The sequence below is a fragment of the Coenobita brevimanus genome, chromosome 71 (assembly GCF_032717465.1).
Source record: "Coenobita brevimanus isolate Jiangsu-jjx chromosome 71, ASM3271746v2, whole genome shotgun sequence".
Lineage (NCBI taxonomy): Eukaryota > Metazoa > Arthropoda > Malacostraca > Decapoda > Coenobitidae > Coenobita > Coenobita brevimanus.
In genome coordinates this window covers 56,944,152-56,966,212 of record NC_137024.1, presented here as the reverse complement: position 1 = coordinate 56,966,212, position 22,061 = coordinate 56,944,152, and the positions used below count along the sequence as shown (strand labels likewise).

Sequence of the window (22,061 nt, the reverse complement as noted above, 5' to 3'; positions counted from 1 at the left end):
CTTATTCATGCTGCTACACCTAACTGAAAGCTAAGACGTTGTTTTCCACAAAAATTATACAAAATGTTAAATGAAGAAAAGTCCTTGAGCAGATAATTGTTTGCTCTATGGGTCAACTGTTCTTTTCCAACACTCCTAAATACTGCTCATTATTACCCTCATCCTAACCCTTTTTCCTAAAAAGAAAAAGAATGAGAACAATAGAATCCAGAAGCAGGTCGGATAAAACATAAAACAGTGCTGTTAACACAGTGCTCAATGAAATGAGGCATGCAATCATTCACTCACCATCCATATGGGCCTTACAAATCTCTCCTCGATCTCACTGGCAAAAAATACCCAAACGTAATGCTTTCTGCTTTTTCTTTCCTGATGCATTTCCATCCATTCTTGACACATCCATTTTTATCCTTTGTCAGAGCTTCTGCTTTACTAACAGACCTCACCTTCTTGCACATTCATTTACATTTTCCAATAATTTTCTTGGCCATCAATACCTACTTCCTTTTTCAGAGTAACCTAATATACTCTTTTCACCACCCCTCTTCGTGTCCATTCACCGCATAGGATGATATAGACCCAATCTTTGTTCACTTTCATCTTCAAACTTTAAACTAATAAAACAAGTAAACCCCATCATTTAGGGATGTTCTTAATACCTGACTACAATCTCATTATGCCACAAGGAGAAATGCTCTTACTGTGCTGGATCCATTATAACACATGAAAATGCACATCATCACGTTAAACTAACAGGCATGTTGCTACTTTTATAGCCTATTATTATTTTCCTATACAGTTAACAGGAAATACAGTATAACTACCCCCTCTCTTAAAGTTTTATTGCTACCTATAAAGTTGATCTGACTGTTTCCTCTAACTGACAGTACCAGCTGTATGCAAAAATTTCCAATATTTTAGGACACATCACCAATATCTATCTATCTATCTATATCTATCTATATATATATATATATATATATATATATATATATATATAAGAAAGACAACCCCTAAAATACGGACTAATTTATATCTGTCTATATACACACAATTTTATCTAGCTTAGGAAAGTGTTGTAGTAATGATGACAGCATCTAACCCCTCCAGTTGGAAAAGTCTCCACAAAGTTGAACAAAATCATCTGGAAGTAGCAAAAACAGAATACAAAATGCATCATCAGACTGGCAGGGTTAACATAATTCACATTCATTTGAGCAGAAAATAAATCAGTAGCGACAAAGACTTTTACTCACTGATATAAGATTAGCGTTGATGTAATCTGATCCTGGTATTCCCGGATCAGTGTCGCGAAGGATTACACGTGTGTGGTCGAATGGTAAAATATTCTTGTAGCGGTTTTTATTGCGGTTCTCTGGCTTCTGCCCTTCCTTGCGTGAATACAGTTGCTTGCACTCTTGCTGCTGAAGAGATTCAAATTCCTCCCAGAACCCAGCCTTGCCTGTAGTTAACCCCTGGTGCTCCTTCTGCAAAGATGAAATGGCCTAGACTCACTATGAGACACTGAGGTTCACGCAACCTGATCAGTGACATGCAAGTATGTCACTGGGTTTATCTCCAACACTATGAAGAACAATGTACAGATGTGGAAGCATGCAATGATTCACTTCATAATGATATACAAGAGAGTAATGACTGAACTTAAAACTAAAAGATGCAATCTTTCAGGCCAAACAAACATTTCTGAATGCTGCTGTATGAAAGAAATAAAATAAAATAGCATAATTGCTCATATAAAAGTGGCTTGATATTAAGAACTATAAATATACTGGTACAAGATATAATGCAAAACCATAACTCAAAACAAGGCTCATTACACTGCCATTACCTTGTATCAATGAACTGCTGGACAAGGGCTTTCAATCTTCTTAATTGTACCAAACTAGTTTTTGATTTGGTCCGGCCCAACCAATCAAAATTAAAATGTTGGACACTGTATGAACCTTTCTTTCTCTACGTCTTCCTGTCACTCCTCCTCTGGGCCACCTCACAACTCAGGTATTTTAGTTATCCATTTGTTATTTGTTCTCTACATGTGTGACATATCCTAGCCCCATTTCTGCTATATGACTGCATCCTTTATCTTAGAAGCTAATGCCATCTATGTTACTCCATTCAAACTTTACCTTCTGGTCTTCCTCATGCTATATGTTCTGATCCATCAGTTAAAAAAGGAAGAGCACACTTTTTTTTTTTTTTGATCACGGTAGAGAAACCAAATGCAGAAGTTGTAAAACAATTGTCCTTCCCAAAGAGCAACAAACCAAAAGAGGCCAAAACCATGATATGTTATGCCAAGATGTCTAGATACACACAGTATAACCAAGGAAGCATGAACCTTTATACTAAAAAGGGGAATTTCAAGGCTTGGTGAATGAGTTTGGAAGAGTGTGTAAGAAACGGAATCTAGAGCTGAATGTTGGGAAGAGTAAAGTTATGGTCTTCAAGAGAAATGAAGTCACTGGATGTACAGCAAGGCTGGATGATGAGGAAATGGAAAATGTGAGTGCATTTACTTGGGTAGTGTAATAAGTAAGGATAGAAGTGTGGAGTGTGAATTGCTTGAAAGGGTACAACAAGGAAGAAAGGTTGCTGGTTCTTTGAAAGCAGTGATGACGAACAGGGAAGTGAGCATGGAAGCAAAAAAGTTGCTGCATGACAGTATTGTCATACCAACTCTAACATATGGAAGTGAAGCATGGACCTTGTTGGAAGGACACAAGTCAAGAGTGAAAGCAGTGGAAATGAATTATTTGAGAGGAGCATGTGCAGTTACATGGAGAAACAGACTGGCAAATGAGAAAGTGAAGAAGCGTTGTGGTGTGGATGTGAATGTGATAGAAAGTGTTAGGAGAAATACAATGAGGTGGTTTGGCCAAGTGGAGAGGATGAAGGGTGAGAGACTAATGAGGAGAGTGTATGAGAGTGAGGTGGAGGGGGGGGGAGGGAGGGGGATGCCAAAGATTAGATGGACGGAAAGAAAGGACAGGTATATGAGAAGGGTGTGAGCTGGGAGCAGGGCACTGAAATGGTGGGGGACATGGCGACATAGAGGTGATTTGTTTGAGGCCACCCCTTATGGGGGTAAATTGTCTGGCAATAGATAGACAGATGGCATCAGTGCAGTATTTTAGAACAATATCTACCTTTTAGGGTAAGTCAAAACGATAAGTTACACCAATACTTACTGAGAGTTCTCGAACTCTACTGTCAATGCCTCTAGCATTGATGCGTGTGGCATTGAAGGGCATTTTAAGGGGTACAACAGTGCCAGACTGCTCTACCATAGGGTTGCGACGATAGTGCTCCACCAGTTCGCTCAGGGTATCAAATTTCCGTCCTCCACCCACATCATATTTGTTATCCTGGAAATACAGAAAGGCCTTGTTACATATCGTATTTTTTACAATGCTCTTTTTAACCTGCAAATAAAATATATATATATATATATATATATATATATATGTATACCTGATGAAGTTTCCCCTGATTTATAGTAAAAGTTGTACTGGAAAAATTATGGTGATCTGGAACCCATCACCTACAAATACTGAGGAATTACTTTACAACAAATTTTGGTGGTAGCACTGATCGCTCTCTTGATCCATAAGATATGAAAATTGTGAAACCATTCTAGTACATAAAGTTCAAAGGTTCATTTCTGTCTAAAATCTACACTCATGAAATTATTGCAGTTTCACTTACTTTTAAAATTAACACAACATAAACTGACTTTCGTTTATTCATTGCTCACAGCCTATAAAGCAACAGTCTATCTAGTTTCCTCCTATCTACAAATCCCGTGGTGACCCTTGTTTTTCAGTTCACAATCTACCATACTGTACCTGCGCTGTCACTTGTTTCCTGTTTATTTACAATGAAAAATTTTGTTATACTCTTTGCCTCTTTTCCTTTAGCCTTTTCTGTCTGCTATATTATATTGACTTCAGTGTACCTAACACAAACTGATACCTGTCCACTTAAATATGCTTTGATTTTCATTAAAAAAAAAAAAAAAAAAGTATAGCTAATCATTTAAGCGGAATGTACCCCATCCATGTATGATACTTTGATTCTGACACTTTCTAAATGTATAACTTCATGTTAAATGCAAAAGTACAAAATACAAAATACCTTTGTGTTGCTCATAGTTCCTATTTTTAGCAATCTATTCTGTTTAAAGATATATATATATATATATATATATATATATATATATATATATATATATATATATATATACTGTGTATATATATATATATATATATATATATACTGTGTATATATATACTGTATATATATATATATATATATATATATATATATATATATATATATATATATATATATATATATATATATATATATATATATACATACATATATACTCGTGTTTATATATATATATATATATATATATATATATATATATATATACAGTATACATATATATATATATATATATATATATATATATATATATATATATATATATATCCATCTATCTATCTATCTATCAATCTCTCTCTCTCTCCCTCTACACTACGACCTCAATATAAGGGACTTCAATTGACCGGAATTTGCTTTTATCAGAATCGAGGAGCTACTGGACTAAATTCCTACATACTGGGAAAAGTCTGATAAAACCAGAAGCAGTCTGGACTACCTGACCACGTCAGCAATATTTACCACAATAAGGTAAACAAAAGACATGTCTATCAGTGTCGAGTACAGTATTATATATATTATACCAAATGATTACTGTAGTGACGGTATCAAACAGTACAGTACTGCAGTGGTAGTGAAAATAGTTTAAAAACTGTCGGTGCAATCCGGACCAATGTCTGATATATCAGACAAAGTCCGGGTTAGCAGGGGGAAGTCCAGATGTCGCTTTTATCAGAAATTCGTTTTTTTGGGAATGGCTTGGGCCCCAATTAGTCCATTACAGTGAGGTCTTACTGTATACTCGTATATGCATACATACAGATGGAAGAGTTGAGAGGTGGGATGGAACAGGAGTGTATTGGTGTTGTGATGAGGAGGGGTAGATTGAGATGGTTTGGGCATGTAAAGAGGCTGAGGGATGATAACTGAGTGCAAAAAATAATAAGTGTTAATATTAGGGGTAGGGTAGCATGAGGTAGACTGAAAAAGGCCTGGGATGAGGGGATTAGGTCATTGAGGGTGACCTCAGGGATAAGGGGCTAAACAGGGCAGCTGCCAGAGATTGAGCTGCATGGAGAGCCACCAGTAAGTGACCACGGCTGAGGCATGCAAGCATGTTGGAGCCTTCAAAAACGAAACAAAACAGCACATAGTAAGGACTGCTGCTTCTGGTTCTTTATTTGCCCATAAAATAAGTCAGTGTGCAATACTGTTCATTTGCACAGAACACATCTCTTATTACCAAAATTGCTTCAACTTAAAACTTAGTCTGATACTGGCTAAACCTTCCCACATCCTACTCACCACACATCTGATCATGACATGCGTGACCTTGTCATCAGTTCTCACAGATAAAACATAGTCCCCAGGCTTGCTCTGAGACTCACGGACCAAGAAGCTGCCATTTTTTCCCTTTTCAAGAATTAGTTTCTCTGCCTCTCTCCCAGAAAGGTGACCATGGAACCATCTGCAGGGAAAGAGAAAGGGGGAAAAAAAAAAAAGCGTACAGTACGATCCAGTTTTGTCAGCTTTTTACATACGTCACAACAAAATAGCAATGCATATGAGAAACCGGGTCAAATGCTATTTTTAAACACTACATAACATTTCAAGACTAATACTGCTGATCTGAAACAAAAACCGTCTAATTACCAACCATGTTGACACAAAAAATCTGAAAATGTTATATGCTGCTACATCATGGTTTATTATCCCAAGGCGGTGGTTCAATCAATAGAGAGGTTGCCTGCAGTCCTACCGGACCCAGGTTCAAGTCCCCACTGGTGGAGGGAACAGTTTAAGGATTTGATTTTCATAAAATCAGACCTTACTGATCTACCAGAAGACCCGCTGACATGTCGTAAAAATACTCCACTAATACCAACATACCAGCCCTGTATGAGACAGCCCTAGCATGTATTCAGTATGGACGGTGGGTGTTAGCGCTGAAGTGACATGTAGAGGTGTATGGTATATAGGAGGATTACTGGGCCTTGGAAGCAGACTGTGAAGCCTATGTCCAGAGTCGGACACATAAATAAATAACAATAATAATAACAATTATAATAATAATAATAATAATAAAAAATGCAGTTTCCCTACAAAATGGTGATTTGTAAACATTATTATACTATTATTATTATCCATCCCATCCATCATCCAATCCTATAATGCCCCATGCAGAGCGTAGGAGTCCAGGGCTAGGCAAGTTGGTCCTGACATTTAAGATGAGAGTGACCAGCCTCACTAATCTCTGAGTGACATTACATGAGCAATAAACCCCAACCAACACTTAGATATGAACCTACACAGACTCAATCTGATTGAAGTGCCTTAATTACCCACTAACTCACCAGGCATCATAATTTGGTTATATGGTTACCACTCAGCATAGTAAATGGTTTCCTGGTGTACAGGAAATCATTTGGCTTGTCACTCAGTGTAGAGTCCCCCACAGGCAAAAGGAAGAGGAATGAAAGAAGGGAAGAAAGACAGAAGAGGGAGTGTAAAGTCAACTGTGGGCAGAAGGGGAAGGGGATAGAATGAAGGAAAGACAGAAGAGGAAGGAAAGATGGAAGAGAGGACAGGGCTGACACCCAAAGCAGCACTACATCGAGTAAGTGGATGGTAAGTGCCCCCACCTACCCCGTATTATTATTATTACTATTATTATTAATAGTAGTATTAATAAAAATCATCATCATCATCATCATCATCATCATCATCCAGACCTCCTTTCCCACCCTAAGGCAAGGTGAGGAGTAGCAATGTCCAGACAGCCCAAATTTGCCCAATCCAATGAGCCATGCTTCCATTCTCTCATCATTCAAGCCCCTGGAATCTTGGCTCTATTGGATACACAAAAAACATTCACCACGTTTTGTTGCTTCAGGTAATCATATCCGATTAAGTCAAGCCTGACGTTGCCATGTTAAAAAGGGGTGCCAAAATCCTTGATCATGCACTTCTCCTCACAACATTCATCCAGTCAGCTCAATCTCCTGTCAGTTCCCCAGCCTCACCGACTTCCAAACCTATCTTCCTCACACATTCATCCACCATATCCCTCCACCTCCTTCTTGGCCTGCCTCCTCTCCTCCCTTCTTCGAATTCGCTCAGATATACATTTTTCACCACTCTATTGTTATCCATTCTCTCCACATGACCATACCATCTCAGTACACTCTCTTCGATTCTGGTGTCCACTGACTTCCTCACTCTGCATCTTTCACGAATCACATTATTTCGTATCCTATCCACCCTCTGTACTCCACATACATTCCTCAGCAATACCATCTCCACTGCTCTTACCCCTGACTTTTCATTTTCATGCCACACCATAGTCTCACATCCATATTTTAGTTAAAGTTGGCACTAACACTCCTTCATATAGGCCTCGTGCAGCTGCAACACTCAAGCCTCTGTTTCTTATCAAGGCCTTCATTGCACCAGCTACTTTTCTTCCTTGTGTCACTCTACTTTCAACTTCTTTTGCACATTTTCCTCTCTTTTCTACCACTGTACCCAGGTAATTGAACTCTCACGAACTCCAGTCTCTCTCCATTCACTGTTACATTGCACTGAGAGTCACCTTCTCTCTCAATAACCATCACTTTACTCCTTTCTACATTTACTCTCATGGCACAGCACACACACATCAGCAAAGCTCTGCGCTAGCCTACCCAGTTCTTGTCCAGTACTTGCAAGCAGTACTCCATCACCAGCATACAACAAATCTGAGATGTTCCATCCATCACCATTCAATACCAATGCCATCCCTCTCTCCATTATTTGTGTAATAATAATAATAATTCACTCATTTTCATTCATTCATCATTTAATCCTATGCTGTCCCATGAGAAGCGTAGGAACCCCGGGCTAGGCAAGTTGGTCCTGACATTTAAGATGAGAGTGACCAACCTCACTCATCCCCGAGTGGCATTACATGAGAATTAAACCCCAACCACCCACTGGATATAAACCTTCGCCAGCTCAATCCGATTGGAGTGTCATAATTACCCTCTAAACCACCAGGCGCCAAAATTTGGTTATATGGTTACCACCCAACGTAGTAAATGGTTTCCAGGTGTACAGGAAACCATTTGGCTTGTCACTCAGTGCAGAGTCACCCAGAGGCAGAAGGAAGAGGAAAGCATGAAGGAAAGAAAGATAGAAAAGGGAGTGTAAAGTCAACCGTCGGCAGAAGGACGAGGAAAGAATGACAGAAGAGGATGGAAGGAATGAAGGATGGAGGAGAGGAAAAGGATGACACCTGAGAGCAGCACTACAGTACATCGAATGAGTGGATGGTGAGCACCCCCACCTACCACAAGTAATAATAATAATAATAATAATAATAATAATATGTAATAATGATCATAATAATAATCTATCTACTGTATCTATCTATAGCCCGACGCCCTAATCCCAAAAAGGGATTATAATAATAATAGTAATAATTATAATGATAATAATAATAATAATAATAATAATAATATCATCATTAACCCTCTTGTTACCAATCAACGCAGGCTGCGTCCAACCACGAGTGAGTACTTGGGATACAGTCCTGGGCACCCAAGGCTACACACCGAGACCCCCCCCCCCCGTCACTGCGTTATTCCCACGCACTCAATAGTTCATAAATGATTTATCCTCACACCCTTATTCATGCTTCGATAATCTTTTTTTTTTCCCTGTAATCCTAAATTAGTGTACTGTACTTGCTTATGGTGTTATAAAAAAAAAAAAAAAAATCAGCCAAAAGTAAATTATGCTTTTAGTTTTTTCTTTTATTTCAGTTTTTTCTTGCAGAATATAATTTTTATGGTAAATGTTTTATTGAGAAAAAGTTAAAGAAAATTTATTTGGCTACATTTTGGTGTATAAAGAATTACTGTAGATCAACTGGGGCCGATTTTACGGAAAGCGAAAGGAAATTATAATACACTCGAGCAAGGCTCGTAGCACACTGACTGGGGTAATGGGGTGATGCTGGGTGGGTTGAGTGCAGCGAAGTGAAACATGGGAACGCATCTGTGCTTTGTCCTTGCCCAGAAATGGGCGCAAAATCATTCCACAACCAAAAAAAACAGGGTCCATTTCTTTCGACGCAACCAGTGTCAAATGGTAATGAGTGGTTGAAATGTACGCAGACGCAGCCTGTGTCAAATGGTAATGAGTGCATGAAATTTGCACCACACCCATAAACACCAAAGGGTTAACATTACTTTTACAATCATAAACAGTGTTAAGGGTAGAGTTTACCTTTCTGTAGTGGGGTCAGCACAATTGAGTGGGAACTTGAGCTCAATGACCTCACCATTCTTCTCCCTCAGCTGCCCCTGGTTCTCCATATAGTACTGTACCAGCTCTGCAAGTGTGGCAAACTTCTCACCGCCATACAGATCATAGAAGTCACCCATGTTCTGGATCTTTATGTGGGTCACTTCCCCATTTCGTCTGAAAATGAATTAGTACATTGACAGTGGCACAGTGAGGAGGGTACGAGTACAGGGAGCATGATAGGATGTATGCACACAGATTAGGGCTTTACAGAACATCCTGTTTGGCCTATGCCCACAGACTATATAAATAAATATAGAAATAATAATTAAATAAATAAAAATGAAAATAATAAACTTTCCCTGCCAACATCCCTCAAAATTATCATATAAAGAATATGATATCATAATCCAAGTTTGCATCTAATCTTTCAAGTGCACTGTTATATGCTGTAGATATATATTACAAAAATGCAGATGTGAGTACTGTACTGTACTTCCAAATGTTTCCAGCCTGGGATGTACACACTCCCTCCTGAACCCTTCCCTTTTCAGCTACACAACTGCCATGTGTACAGACCCCTCTCCCTACAAAATAAATTAGACTCTCCCTTGGTAAATGTACTGTTCACCAATTATTTCAATAAATACCAAATATTCTCTCTGGTACGGGTTGAAAATCCAAATGCCAAAGTACATAAGTTACAGTCCTCTTGCTTATGCTGCAGTTTGGTTTCAAACACCCTATGTGTAAGAGAACCTGTGTATGAATCTTGACTAATTTCACAATATGAACTGAAAAGAATATTACTGTGCAAACAGCAAACATTTTTGAGAATCAGTCTGCTGAAGCCACAATAAATAAACAGGAAAACAGTATCTTTGCAGCTCGTAGGTAGGAAAACAATTTTTGAGAGGGTTTAATGCATTCAATCCCAGTATTTTTTAAAAATTATAATTACAACCAGACTACTTAATTTACTGTCTGAGAGACCCCTGAGACTGAGATAAAAATCTCTGCCCAGTTATGGTGGACACCTACAGTCATGTAAGATATATCAAAACCTTGCTAGATCTTCTTTGTCAGTTTTAATCAAGTGGGTTGGAATCAGTGGTTGGTCCTATCTATGAGCCTTTATTTATTATAACTAATGTTTAGGACAGGCCTGTCAGGGTAAAGGAGTTAACATCTTCAATACAAAGAAGTCTTTTTTATCACATACAGTATGTGCTCCTGTATGACAATTTTATTTAACTTTAGAGACCTTTCATAATGAAGGGATTAGCAGTAATCCCCAATGATCACTTAGGTATGAGTACTGTATCTTTCTCATTCTGTTCTCACTAATTTCAAGTTCATGAATTTACACTGCTGGTAGTAATCATGAAAAAGATCAAGCCCTTACCTTACAGAAAGTGTGAAGTCGCCTGGGTTGGACTTGGAGGGCCTGGCGAGGAAGGAGCCTTCGATACCGCGCTCCTTCAGCAGGACCTCCGCCTCCAAACCCGACACATTCGGGTGGAACCATCTGTGGAAGGCAACTCTATATCAGCCATGAACAGAGAAAAACAAAAAGGAAACAGGATACAGGGAGACAATGATTGCATACAGAGAAGAATGAACAGAGAGAAAAAGAGGAACAGCAGCTGGAAAGTCTGGGAGAAGACAGGAGATGAAATGTCTCTGGTTTGGGAAAGACAAGAGGCATTAGAGAGAGATGGAGAGAAAAAGAGAATCAGAGGGAAATGCTATTGCAGGATTCAGAGAGGCAGTGGGAGTTAAAGAGGGAGTGGGAGTCAAATGGGGAGGTGAAGTCAACGGGGGGGAATGGATGTCAAAAAGGGGAATGAGTCAAAGGAAGGAGAGGGAATTAAAGGGGAAATGGGAGTCAAAGTGGCAGTGAGAGTTAGAGGGAGGAAAGGCAGTTGAATGGGTAGTGCATGTCACAGGGGGAAGAAGCAATCAAAACGGAGGAGTGGGAGTCAAAGTGAGGAGTAGGTATTAAAGGGGGAGTGGGAGTCAAAGTGAGGAGTAGGTATTAAAGGGGGAGTGGGAGTCAAAGTGAGGAGTAGGTATTAAAGGGGGATTGGGAGTCAAAGAGGCAGAGGGAGTCAAAGGGGCAGTGAGAGTGGCAACAAAGGGGCAGTGGGCATCGAAAGAGGGATTGGGAGTCAAAAGGGGAGAGTGGGAGTCAAATGGGGAGTGGGAGTCAAAGGGAGGAGAGTAAGTCAAAGGGGGAAGTGGGAGTCAAAGGGAGAAGATGAGGGAGTAAAGAGTGAGGAAGAATATGCAGACGTGAGTGGGAGATGTGGGAGTGATACAAAGGTTGTGAAGGCAAAAGATGTCAGTGCCTGAAGGAACACTTCAGAAATGGAAATTTTTTTATGAGGGCATTATAGTATCCCACACAATACTGATAAAGTACTGTATATAAAAAGAAATGTTTTTAAAGGCTCCAGTATTAACCTCATAACTGACTGACATGCAGAAACTTTGCATATTTTGGAGATGAAGCTGCTTACTACATGCTATGTGAATAAATATTAATGATAATTTTTATAAAATAATGATCAAGAAGAAAAATCCTCAATTCTGTCAAACCTCTGATGCTACTGCTCTACCCTGAAATGAAATATGCATACAATATGCACATATCAAATAAGTAAATAAATAAATATATACAGTATATATATATATATATATATATATATATATATATGATCATCATCATTTGCCATATATATATATATATATATATATATATATATATATATATATATATGGCAAATGATGATGATCATATATTTATATATATATATATATATATATATATATATATATATATATATATATAGAGAGAGAGAGAGAGAGAGAGAGAGAGAGAATGTCCTTCATTACACCTCCACGCAGATAAGTTAGTTTGCATACCGTATGGTGCCTTACTTACCTGCCCTTCAACTTGACTGCAACTGCCTCGAGCGATCTTCTGCTGGAGTGGTGAGGCGGGTGGTGTCCGTGGTCTGAGATGCTGCCCACACCACCGACCACCTTGTGATACAGCGTGCACAGCCGGTTCAACATCTTATTCTGGCTCATCACCATCCTGGATCAACTCACCCCTCCTCGTCCACCCTCCTTCACCACCGCCAGCCTACCCTCCACCACCCCACCACACCCTCATGGCACTAAAACATTGGTGGAGGGCTGAGCTTTAGATCAGACTTATTCACGTAGAGGTATTTTAACTTGAGGGGGACTAATCTAAATGTCCCTCTGCCTCGTGAATGCGTGAGGTATGGGACTATTTGGCAGACAGAGGGATGAATGGCTTGAGGAAGAGAGGCTGTGTTGTCTTGTGGCGATCTAAAGCTTGGGTCTGCTGCACAAGGAAAGAGGGCGTGGAACTACTGCACGTGGAAAGACAGCAAGGAATTGTTGCACGTGTGGAGAGAGACAAGGAACTGCTGCACGTGGACAAGAGAACGAGGAATTGCTGAACGTGGAATAAAGTGCGGGGAATGTTTGCACGTGGATAAAATGCGAGGAACTGCCGCACGTGGAAATAGAACAAGGAACTGCTGCACGTGGAAAGCTAGGGCACTAGAGTAGGTTATGTCATTCAAGGGTCACTACAAGGCCACAGTGAACTTAATGGTCCAGGTTATGAAGTGGTTCGACTGACAGAGGCGCAGACGAGGAAATGTACCACTGAAGCATCTCATTCACGGCACACCACAAGGCCACAGAGAACTATACCGTTTTCACCTTGACTTGGCCCGATTTTTCGTCCTTTGCAACTTATTTCACTAAATTCAGTGCCAGAAGAAGACAATGCTACAGTTCTCCATCCTTTCTATAGCACTTCTTCGTGACCGGCATCATAATTCTACCGTTAATCTCTCTGTATTCACTAGGGAGAGATGGTAAATTTAGGCTAAGCTTGAGTAAATGGAGTAAAGTGGTCCAGGTTGAGTGGTTTGACTGAGGGTGGTGCAGGAAGGGAGAAACGCACCACACCACTAACGAGTCACCACGACCGCCGTGTTCTTATCAGAGACATCTTGATTGCGTGGCCGATTCACAAGCCACTGATTCACAAGCTACTCATTCACAGGATGTTTTCTGCTGCTACTCGTTCACTTGTAAATTTTCCAAGCAACAAGTAATCCATATTTTTTTCACAATTTATACTTCGTGGCAAATGAATCACAGGATGCTCTCTGCAGTTCCTCGTTCAAATATATTCAGTTACAAGTTTTCGAGGAACCAAGTCATTTTCTTTTGCACATAGATTTTTTTTTTCTTTACAGAGATGATATGCCTACTGAAACACAAGCCATATGAGGAATAAAATCTCAAAAACATCCCCCCAACCCAGGGGCAGATAAACGTTCATCCTAAAACATAAATGAATTTTTTTTCTTTTACTGCTTCACCAGAGATGCTACCCCTACTGAAACAAGCCATATACCGTCATGCTACAAAATCTCTCAAGCGATCATTTTTCTTACACAGTGTGGTCCATATTCTCGCTGAGTAAGGAGGCGCCGTAACACCTCTTCCTCAGCGATTTATTTATGGATATGGATGGATAATATTCTTTTGTACGTCATTTATGCAGAGCATGACGACGTTAGGAGGATTTATATAACACAGGACAGTAAGATTTAATGGGCACAACAAATCGGTTACGAAAAGGTGTTAGGGAGCTTACATAACCGACGAGAATACGAACGTATGACTCACTCGGACGTTCCAAGGAGAGTAAATGAGTTAGAGCGAACTTAATAATGAAGTAACAAGGTATAATGGTACCAAGTATGTTAAAAAGGTTTCCTCTTTCCTTCCTTAAACAATAACCTCCTCTCTCTCTCTCTCTCAAAACGGTGAAAAAAAAAAAAAAAAAATGATACGCGGAGAGATTATTACGAAGAATATAACTGTCTTTATACATAATTAAGCAACTAAGTTAATGTAAAGGAAGTAAATGATTAAGTACTGATCATAGCATCATTCTTTCACCTTAACTTGGCCCAGATTTTTGTTCTTTTCCAGTTTATTTCACGTAGATCAGTGTAAAAAAAAAAAAAAAAAAAAATGCTACGGTTCTACATCCTTTCCACTGAACTTCTTCGTGACTAGCATCATATTCTAGTATTTATCTCGTTAAATCTCAATTTCAAGATGACACATGGCAGTTTTGGGTCAAGTTAAAGTGAACAGAGTATATCACCCATTTTTACTGTTAATCTCTTGTTACAACTCATTATTCAAGATGGAGAGATGGTAAATTTTTCGCGTTATTAAAATGAGGAGTTTAATTTGACAAAGCACCGCGGAACAAGACCTAAGCACAATAATGGCAAAGAAGGGAGAAATGTTAAGGGTGAAGGGAGAGATCTAAGGGAGGAAATGGTAAGGGTGAGGGAGAGACCTAAGGGAGGAAATGGTAAGGGTGATGGAGGAGATCTGAGGGAGGAAATGGTAAGGGTGAGGAGAGAGACCTAAGGGAGGAAATGGTAAGGGTGATGGAAGAGATCTGAGGGAGGAAATGGTAAGGGTGAGGGGAGACATCAAAGCACAGGGATGGTAAAAAGGGAGGAAATGGCAAGGATGTGGGGAGATAAGGGTATTAGGCAATGGGACAGAGGGTTCCACTGGGGAGGAAGTAGAGTAGAAAGAGCCCTATAGATCCCGTCCACAGAGCCTACTTCCTGTTGCACAATCTTGTCCCTGAGTCACCCACGCGATTAAACACAGGGACCAGTATTCACGTGGGTTAAGGATGCTCCCTAACACCTTCTCCTTACCGACTTATTTTTGCATACAGCTCATTAATAATCCCTTGTGTATTATTTTTGCCTTTTTTTGCCTCCATGTTTCTGTTTACACGATAAAAACAACATACAAGAGAGCAGTTGTAAGGAATATAAATCGCCAAGGAAAAGGTATTAGGGAACTTCGATGAAAAAACTGTCTTTGTCACTCACTCCCTGCCATTTGTATCTGTTTTATACGAATTCATATCCTGATTCAATACGTACGAAGGAAAATGAGTGGCAGACATTATTTACAGACATTAACGAAGGTGATAAAATAAAACCAATCGTTTGCCTGTGTGTGTGTGTGTGTGTGTGTGAGAGAGAGAGAGAGAGAGAGAGAGAGAGAGAGAGAGAGGAGGGGGGGAGCAAGAAGTACCATGACAGGAAAAAATATCGGTAATATGAAAAGAGGATGACGAAAACAATAAAACGATGAGAATATGGAAAAAATAATATGAGAGGAGGTTAGGAAAAATTTAATGATTTGAAAAGAGGATACTATAAAAAAAAAAAAATCAACACGAAGAGGAGAAAAAATCCGATAATATATAAAACGGATGAAGAAAATTAAGAAAAGATTATGAGGAAAATTTAATGGTTTGAAAAAGAGGATATTACAAAAAATTATAGAAAGATGAGGACGTGACGGGAAAGGCGTCAAATTCCATCTTCCTGAGAAGTGATAAGTGACGAATCTCTCTCTCTCTCTCTCTCTCACACACACACACACACACACACACACACACACACACACACACACACACACACACACACACACACACACACACTCAACAGCAGTGGGATTTAGCAACAGCAGTGAGGCTCTTGCAAAAACGAAATATAAAAATTACAGTACAGATGAAATTGTGAGTTTTGTGCTGTTCATGAGGGGTGAATAAAATCGACTGGTAGTGACAGAGAAAAGAAAAAATATGGGAAAAAATGCTGTCAACGTAATGAAGAAGTTAACAATAACAGTTCGTGCAGAAGATTAAGAGTGAAAATATTAGGAGTAGAGGGCTGCAGAAGGAGTAGAAAGTCTGTAGAAGATGTAGAGGGCCTGTAGGAGGGCCTGCAGAAGGAGTAAAGTGTCTGTAGAAAGAGTAGAGGGCCTGTAGAAGGAGTAGAGGGCCTGTAGAAGGAGTAGAGGGTCGGCAGAAGGAGAAGATGACCTGTAGAAGGAGTAGAGAATGAGCAGAAGGAGCAGAGAGCCTACAGAAGCAGTAGAGGGCCTGCAGAGAGAGCTGAAGGCCTGTAGAAGGAGTAGAGGGCCTGTAGATGGAGTAGAGGGCCTGTAGAAGGAGTAGAGGGCATGTAGAGGGAGTAGAGTGTCTGTAGAAGGAGTACAGGGCCTGTAGAAGAAGTAGAAGGTCTGCAGAAATAACAGACTAAAATATTATAATAGCTAATTGTCACGGAGACGGATTTTGCCTATAATTTGGTTACGGTCTTTTCTTAATACAAGTCCCCGGCTACGGTATTACCCTGCACTGCCCCCAGCCCCAGGGACCTGTCTCTCTGCCCCACACACAGCAATCACATTTACTGGCGCCCGTCCATCACCTCCATTATATATATTAAGTTGACCCACCGCAACCCACCCCACCCCCTCTCGCTCACTCTTACCCTTCTCTCTTTCAGGCCAACCCCTATAGAATTAGGACTCAAATTGCGAATACGAGTAACACACACACACACACACACACACACACACACACACACACACACGATAACAACACCCCCGTCACCACCATACGATCGAGTGTTCATTGCTTCGCCCTGCCGCATCACTATTTACAAATTCATCACTCAATTCAATATCCTAAGCTGACCTATCACCACCATCTCCACTCATCCACACTGATAACAATACTCCGTCATCACCACCACCACCTCGAACTGGATTTCACCGCCTTGTCTACCCTCCGTTAAGCCGCCACATCACTTTACATATGAATTAATTGTCCAAAGGTTATATTACTGCCAACATTAGTACTGACAACACCAGCAACACCCCCATCCACAATGACAACAATACTCTGCCACCACTACAACCACCACGACCCCAAACTGAGTTCATTGCCTCTCTCACCCTCTCATCGCCCTGCTACCTTACTTTATACATGAATTAATTATAGAAACACCTGTACTCACGAGCCGACACCTGCCTCAATCACACCAGAATCCCCCTCATCAACACACACCTGAGAGAGAGAGAGAGAGAGAGAGAGAGAGAGAGAGAGAGAGAGAGAGAGAGAGAGCACCGCCGCCACCTTAACCCATTCTGTTCGATGATACTTTTTTCTTTCCATCTACAGACGATTGTACTCACCTCAGTATAGATTTCTCACACTGTAAAGGTTAGATACAGCCTTCATGAACCCTTTTAATGTAGTATGTCTCCCCTAACCTGAATAAAGTTGTCAAAAAACAGCAATTAAATGAAAAAATGAAGAGTAAAATGAAAAAATGAAGAGTAAAATGAAAAAATGAAGAGTAAATTGAAAAAATGAAAATGAAAAAATGAATACCCGGTACAATAAAATAAAAATAAGAAAAATAAAGAAAATGAAAAAATGAGTTAAAAAAAACAAAACGAAAAAGAAAACGAAAAAATACGTATGGGATTGAAGGGGTTAAACCTGACTTCACTGCCTCACTCACCCTCCATCGGGTATGACCACGACTAGAGTGAAAAAGTATGCGAAGAGGATGGACATACTAGGCGACAACAGGAGTACATATGGATAAGTAAGAGTATAACAGGAGTGTAATAAGAGAATAATAGCCGACAAAACTATCAACTTGCCAATGCCGCTTTTTAAAATAATATTCTCCCATTTCCCTGCCGCACGTCATCCCCAATAACAGATATGATCTCCCTTCGCCCTGCCCCCTTACTTTATAAACGAGTTCATTACCCGAGGGACGTATTTAGGACCAGCTAACATAAAATACACGCGGTTATCAGCCTGAGTAGAGCTTTGGTTATTTATCGTCTTATCGTCAGCAATTACCGCACGTCCGAGATTACCAACATTTCTATCTCATCAAAATTATCTTAACTGGTCCGCATTTCTTTAGGTAAATCTTGACTAATCTAAATTTTGAAAAGATGGGATATATTGAATTTTTACTAAGAAGCCCTCACTTCCACATGATTTTTACCTTAAATTTCTGTGGTCTATACTACGAAGTTAAGGGAAATATTCACTTTCAATCTGACGCCCTTATTTCCTTGTGGATTTCAGCTTAAACTTCCCTAGGCTATAATTACAACACATGGCTTCAGGAGACAAAAATCGGATACGCCTAAATTCCTCTTGCTTCTTCTATTAACTAAAAGGAAGTGCAGAGACGATAAAACACAGCTACAACGCTGTACTTCGAATTCTACAGTACGATTATACAACTAAAATTCCACACCAAATCTTATATTTTATTTACCCTTAACAGGTACCCTAAATATTTTCTCTCTGCTGCAGGCAAGGTGAAGGTGGTGTACGATATGGGAATCCCGTAGCTTTTTAAATAATATACAGTAAGAAATGAGGGTCAAAACAGTTCCCAATAAAAAATACCTAAAAGACACTCTAAAGTTTGTCGATCACCAGAGATAAAGCGAGCAACAATAACCACAGGCAGCAAAATCATCTAAAAGCATCATAAACAATTGCGTTTTTCCTTCACCAGATAAAATACTGAGGGACAACACCAACACCTATAGAAACATCAGCACCCCTGAGCATCACAGACACTCTGATGCTTTTCCTTCACCAGATGAAACAAACTTAACACCGACGAGAGAAGCAAGCACCAGCATCCTCAAGCATTTCAGCCATGTTAGCTACACTGATGTTTTTACTTCACCAGATAACAAGAGGAGAAAAAGGAACAGGACGCAGAAGTCAGCAACAACACCAGCATCCCCACTCTCAGCAGGAGCAGTAGCAGAGGTGCGATGCTGCGGCTATGGAGTGACGTGGATAAGTAAATAGACCTCACTACTCCTACACCTTCCTCCCTTCTACAGCCATCGATTAAAAGGCTGCGGAATACCTGCCAGGACTAGCTTGTAAATTACCCCACTATGGCAGATAATCAGGACCCGCCTTTTATTTATTTTATTTTTTTATTTCTCCTGGCATAAAGACGTGGATAAGATTTTTTAAATACTTCTCATAACAAAACGGGATGTATGGAAGTCGTAATGGCCTTAGCGACCCTCCATCTCCCTCTCTTACCATTTCCTTAACTAAAGAATGATAAATGTAAAAATAAAGATGCAATAATCTCAAACTGTAATGACTGAAAATTGTAATGTCCTGTGCGATCCTCCGGCTCTCCCTCTACCACTTGCTGAACTAAAGAATGAGATAAAGATGGAAAAATACAGAAATGAGTTATATGGAAGCCGTGATGTCCCCAGCGACCCTCCATCTCCCCTCCAATTTCATTTATACCCCCATCATCCCGTCACGAGTTAGGAAGGATGAGAAGAGTTTGTGCGTGGGGGGGAAGGGAAGGGGGGGCGGACTGGATTCCGCTGGAGGGGGGGAGGGGCTGGATTCTGCTGCAAGGGGGGAGCGAGAGACAGACCCATACAAACTATACACTATCACTCGTTTTCTTCATCGCCTACAGTATACTTCTGATCAAACTTATTTTCTTCCTACTAACAACCCCATACAAAGAAATGCCACAAGAGAAAAAATTACAGAACAGGATGAGCGATTTTGTATGAAGATAGACTTAAGGAGGATACAACATTAAGAGAGAGTAAGACAAATCTGAAGGTGTGCTGCAACACATAAACCTCGTGTCTGTCATCTACTGGGCTTGCGTTTAATTCCTGAATGACAAAACTAAATATAAGAGGAAGAAAACGACACAAGAAACTGAAGAGGGTTCGGGAGAAAATATATGACCGAAGCGGAGATCAGGATGAAGGTACGTTTAGGCAGCGAAGAACAGCGCACGAGTAAAAAATATATACAAACAAGAGCTTGAACAAGAGTTGGCAGAACACAAATACAAACGAGAAAAAAAAGAGATGAAAGGAATTATGAATAGGGAAGAAAAACAAACAGGAGGAGGAGGAAGGGAGATACTATTAGGGTTATGGTGAGAGACATCAAAGAACGGGAGAAGGGACTGAAATGAGACAGCATGAAAACTGGTGGGAATGTTCGTGTCTGTGTGAGTGGCGAGAAGAACGAGAACTGAACAGGGTGGGGAGGAAAGATGGCAGGCAGGGTACGCGTAGGAGAACATGAGAAAGGGGCTCTGGAGAGAAATGAAAGAAAGGGAGATGGGAGTGTAGAGGTGGGACAGTGTGAAGACCAATGGGAATGTCAGTGTGTGGGTGAGTGGGGAGAATTGAGAGAACACATCAGGGTGGGGAGAGGAGGGGAGGAGAGAAGCATGGTGAAGGGAATAATAAGAGGGAGAGAAAAGTACGCCACATATTATTATTTATACATAAGCACCACACACCCAGACGACTACAGCCACAGCACAACCATCACCATAATTACATAACACTACAAAACCTTCACACCACACCATACCCACCACCATAACCACCACAACACATCAACAACACCTGCAAAACCATCACACCACACCATACCCACCACCATAACCACAAGGACACATCAACAGCACCTGCAAAACACAACTACCACCATAACCATCACAATACATCAGGACAACTACTCATCAGCAACACAACACAACCACCACCAAAACCATCACATCACCAGCACCTTAACATCACACCATAACCACAACAACACATCACCAAACCTTAAAACCACACCATAACCACCATAACACATCACCACACCTTAACACCACACCATAACCACCACAACACATCACCACACCTTAACACCACAACACAAGCACCACAACCTACCATTGCAGTATGTAGCACTCACATCACTGCGGACAGACATGATACACTGCAGAGAACCCTTACCGTACTGCACTATGCTATATTCACGTATGCAAACGCCTATGTGCAGATGAAGAATATGTGTACAGTATATGCAGGTGTGTGTATATATACTGTAATGTCCTGCATCGGCATGTTTCAAATATACTGTATCTATCTGTTAATCTATCTATCTATCCATCTACCTACAAACCTACCTATTAGTGTGTGTGTGTGTGTAAAACTATGTGCGTAAGAGATGGCTGGTGTTGGGCTGAGCTATCGTGTTTAACCTCTGCAGTTTTGATGTAGGGTCGGTGGTATTGCGTCTCTGATGAATAGCCGCGTCAGTGATGTTGGTTTTTCATTTGTGGGGCGTCGTAGTGTTGTGTTGAGGCCACCCTAATTGTCGGGGTGAACGGGCGCGCGCATGCACACACACACACAGACACAGACACAGACACACACACACACACACACACACACACACACACACACACACACACATACTGAAGTGATGCTGTGCGGTGGTTATGGTGTGGTGTTAAGGTGATAGTGATGTGCTGTGACGGCAATGGTGGTGATGGACTGTAAATGCTGAGGGGAAGAAAATATGGAAGAAACACCATATGACAGCAAAAGAAGAAAAAATGAAGTATATGGAGGATGAGCGGGAGGAAGAAAAAAATATGAAGGACGGAATAAAAACAAAGGAGACGAAGTAGAGAATGGAGGAAAAGGAGAAAGAGAGAGGGGAAAAGAGAGGAAGGAAACGGATGGGGAGAGTATGGTGGATGAAGAGACAATGAGATGGAGGGAAGAGGTGG

General features: G+C 40.4%; 1 protein-coding gene across 2 annotated transcripts in view; it reads right to left on the bottom strand.

The window, feature by feature from the left end:
* Window positions 1-22,061, bottom strand: part of LOC145406690 (tyrosine-protein phosphatase non-receptor type 11-like) — an 88,430-nt gene that overhangs the window by 10,940 nt on the left and 55,429 nt on the right. The window contains exons 1-6 of one of the 2 annotated variants that reach the window (XM_080277790.1): window positions 12,422-12,570; window positions 10,880-11,002; window positions 9,457-9,651; window positions 5,494-5,656; window positions 3,210-3,386; window positions 1,257-1,505 (exon numbers count right to left, since the gene is read on the bottom strand). In XM_080277790.1, the coding sequence (XP_080133916.1) occupies window positions 1,257-1,505; window positions 3,210-3,386; window positions 5,494-5,656; window positions 9,457-9,651; window positions 10,880-11,002; window positions 12,422-12,570 (1,056 nt within the window). Of the gene's footprint in view, window positions 1-1,256; window positions 1,506-3,209; window positions 3,387-5,493; window positions 5,657-9,456; window positions 9,652-10,879; window positions 11,003-12,421; window positions 12,571-22,061 lie in introns of those variants that run through there. The other variant, XM_080277791.1, reaches the window with a different exon arrangement.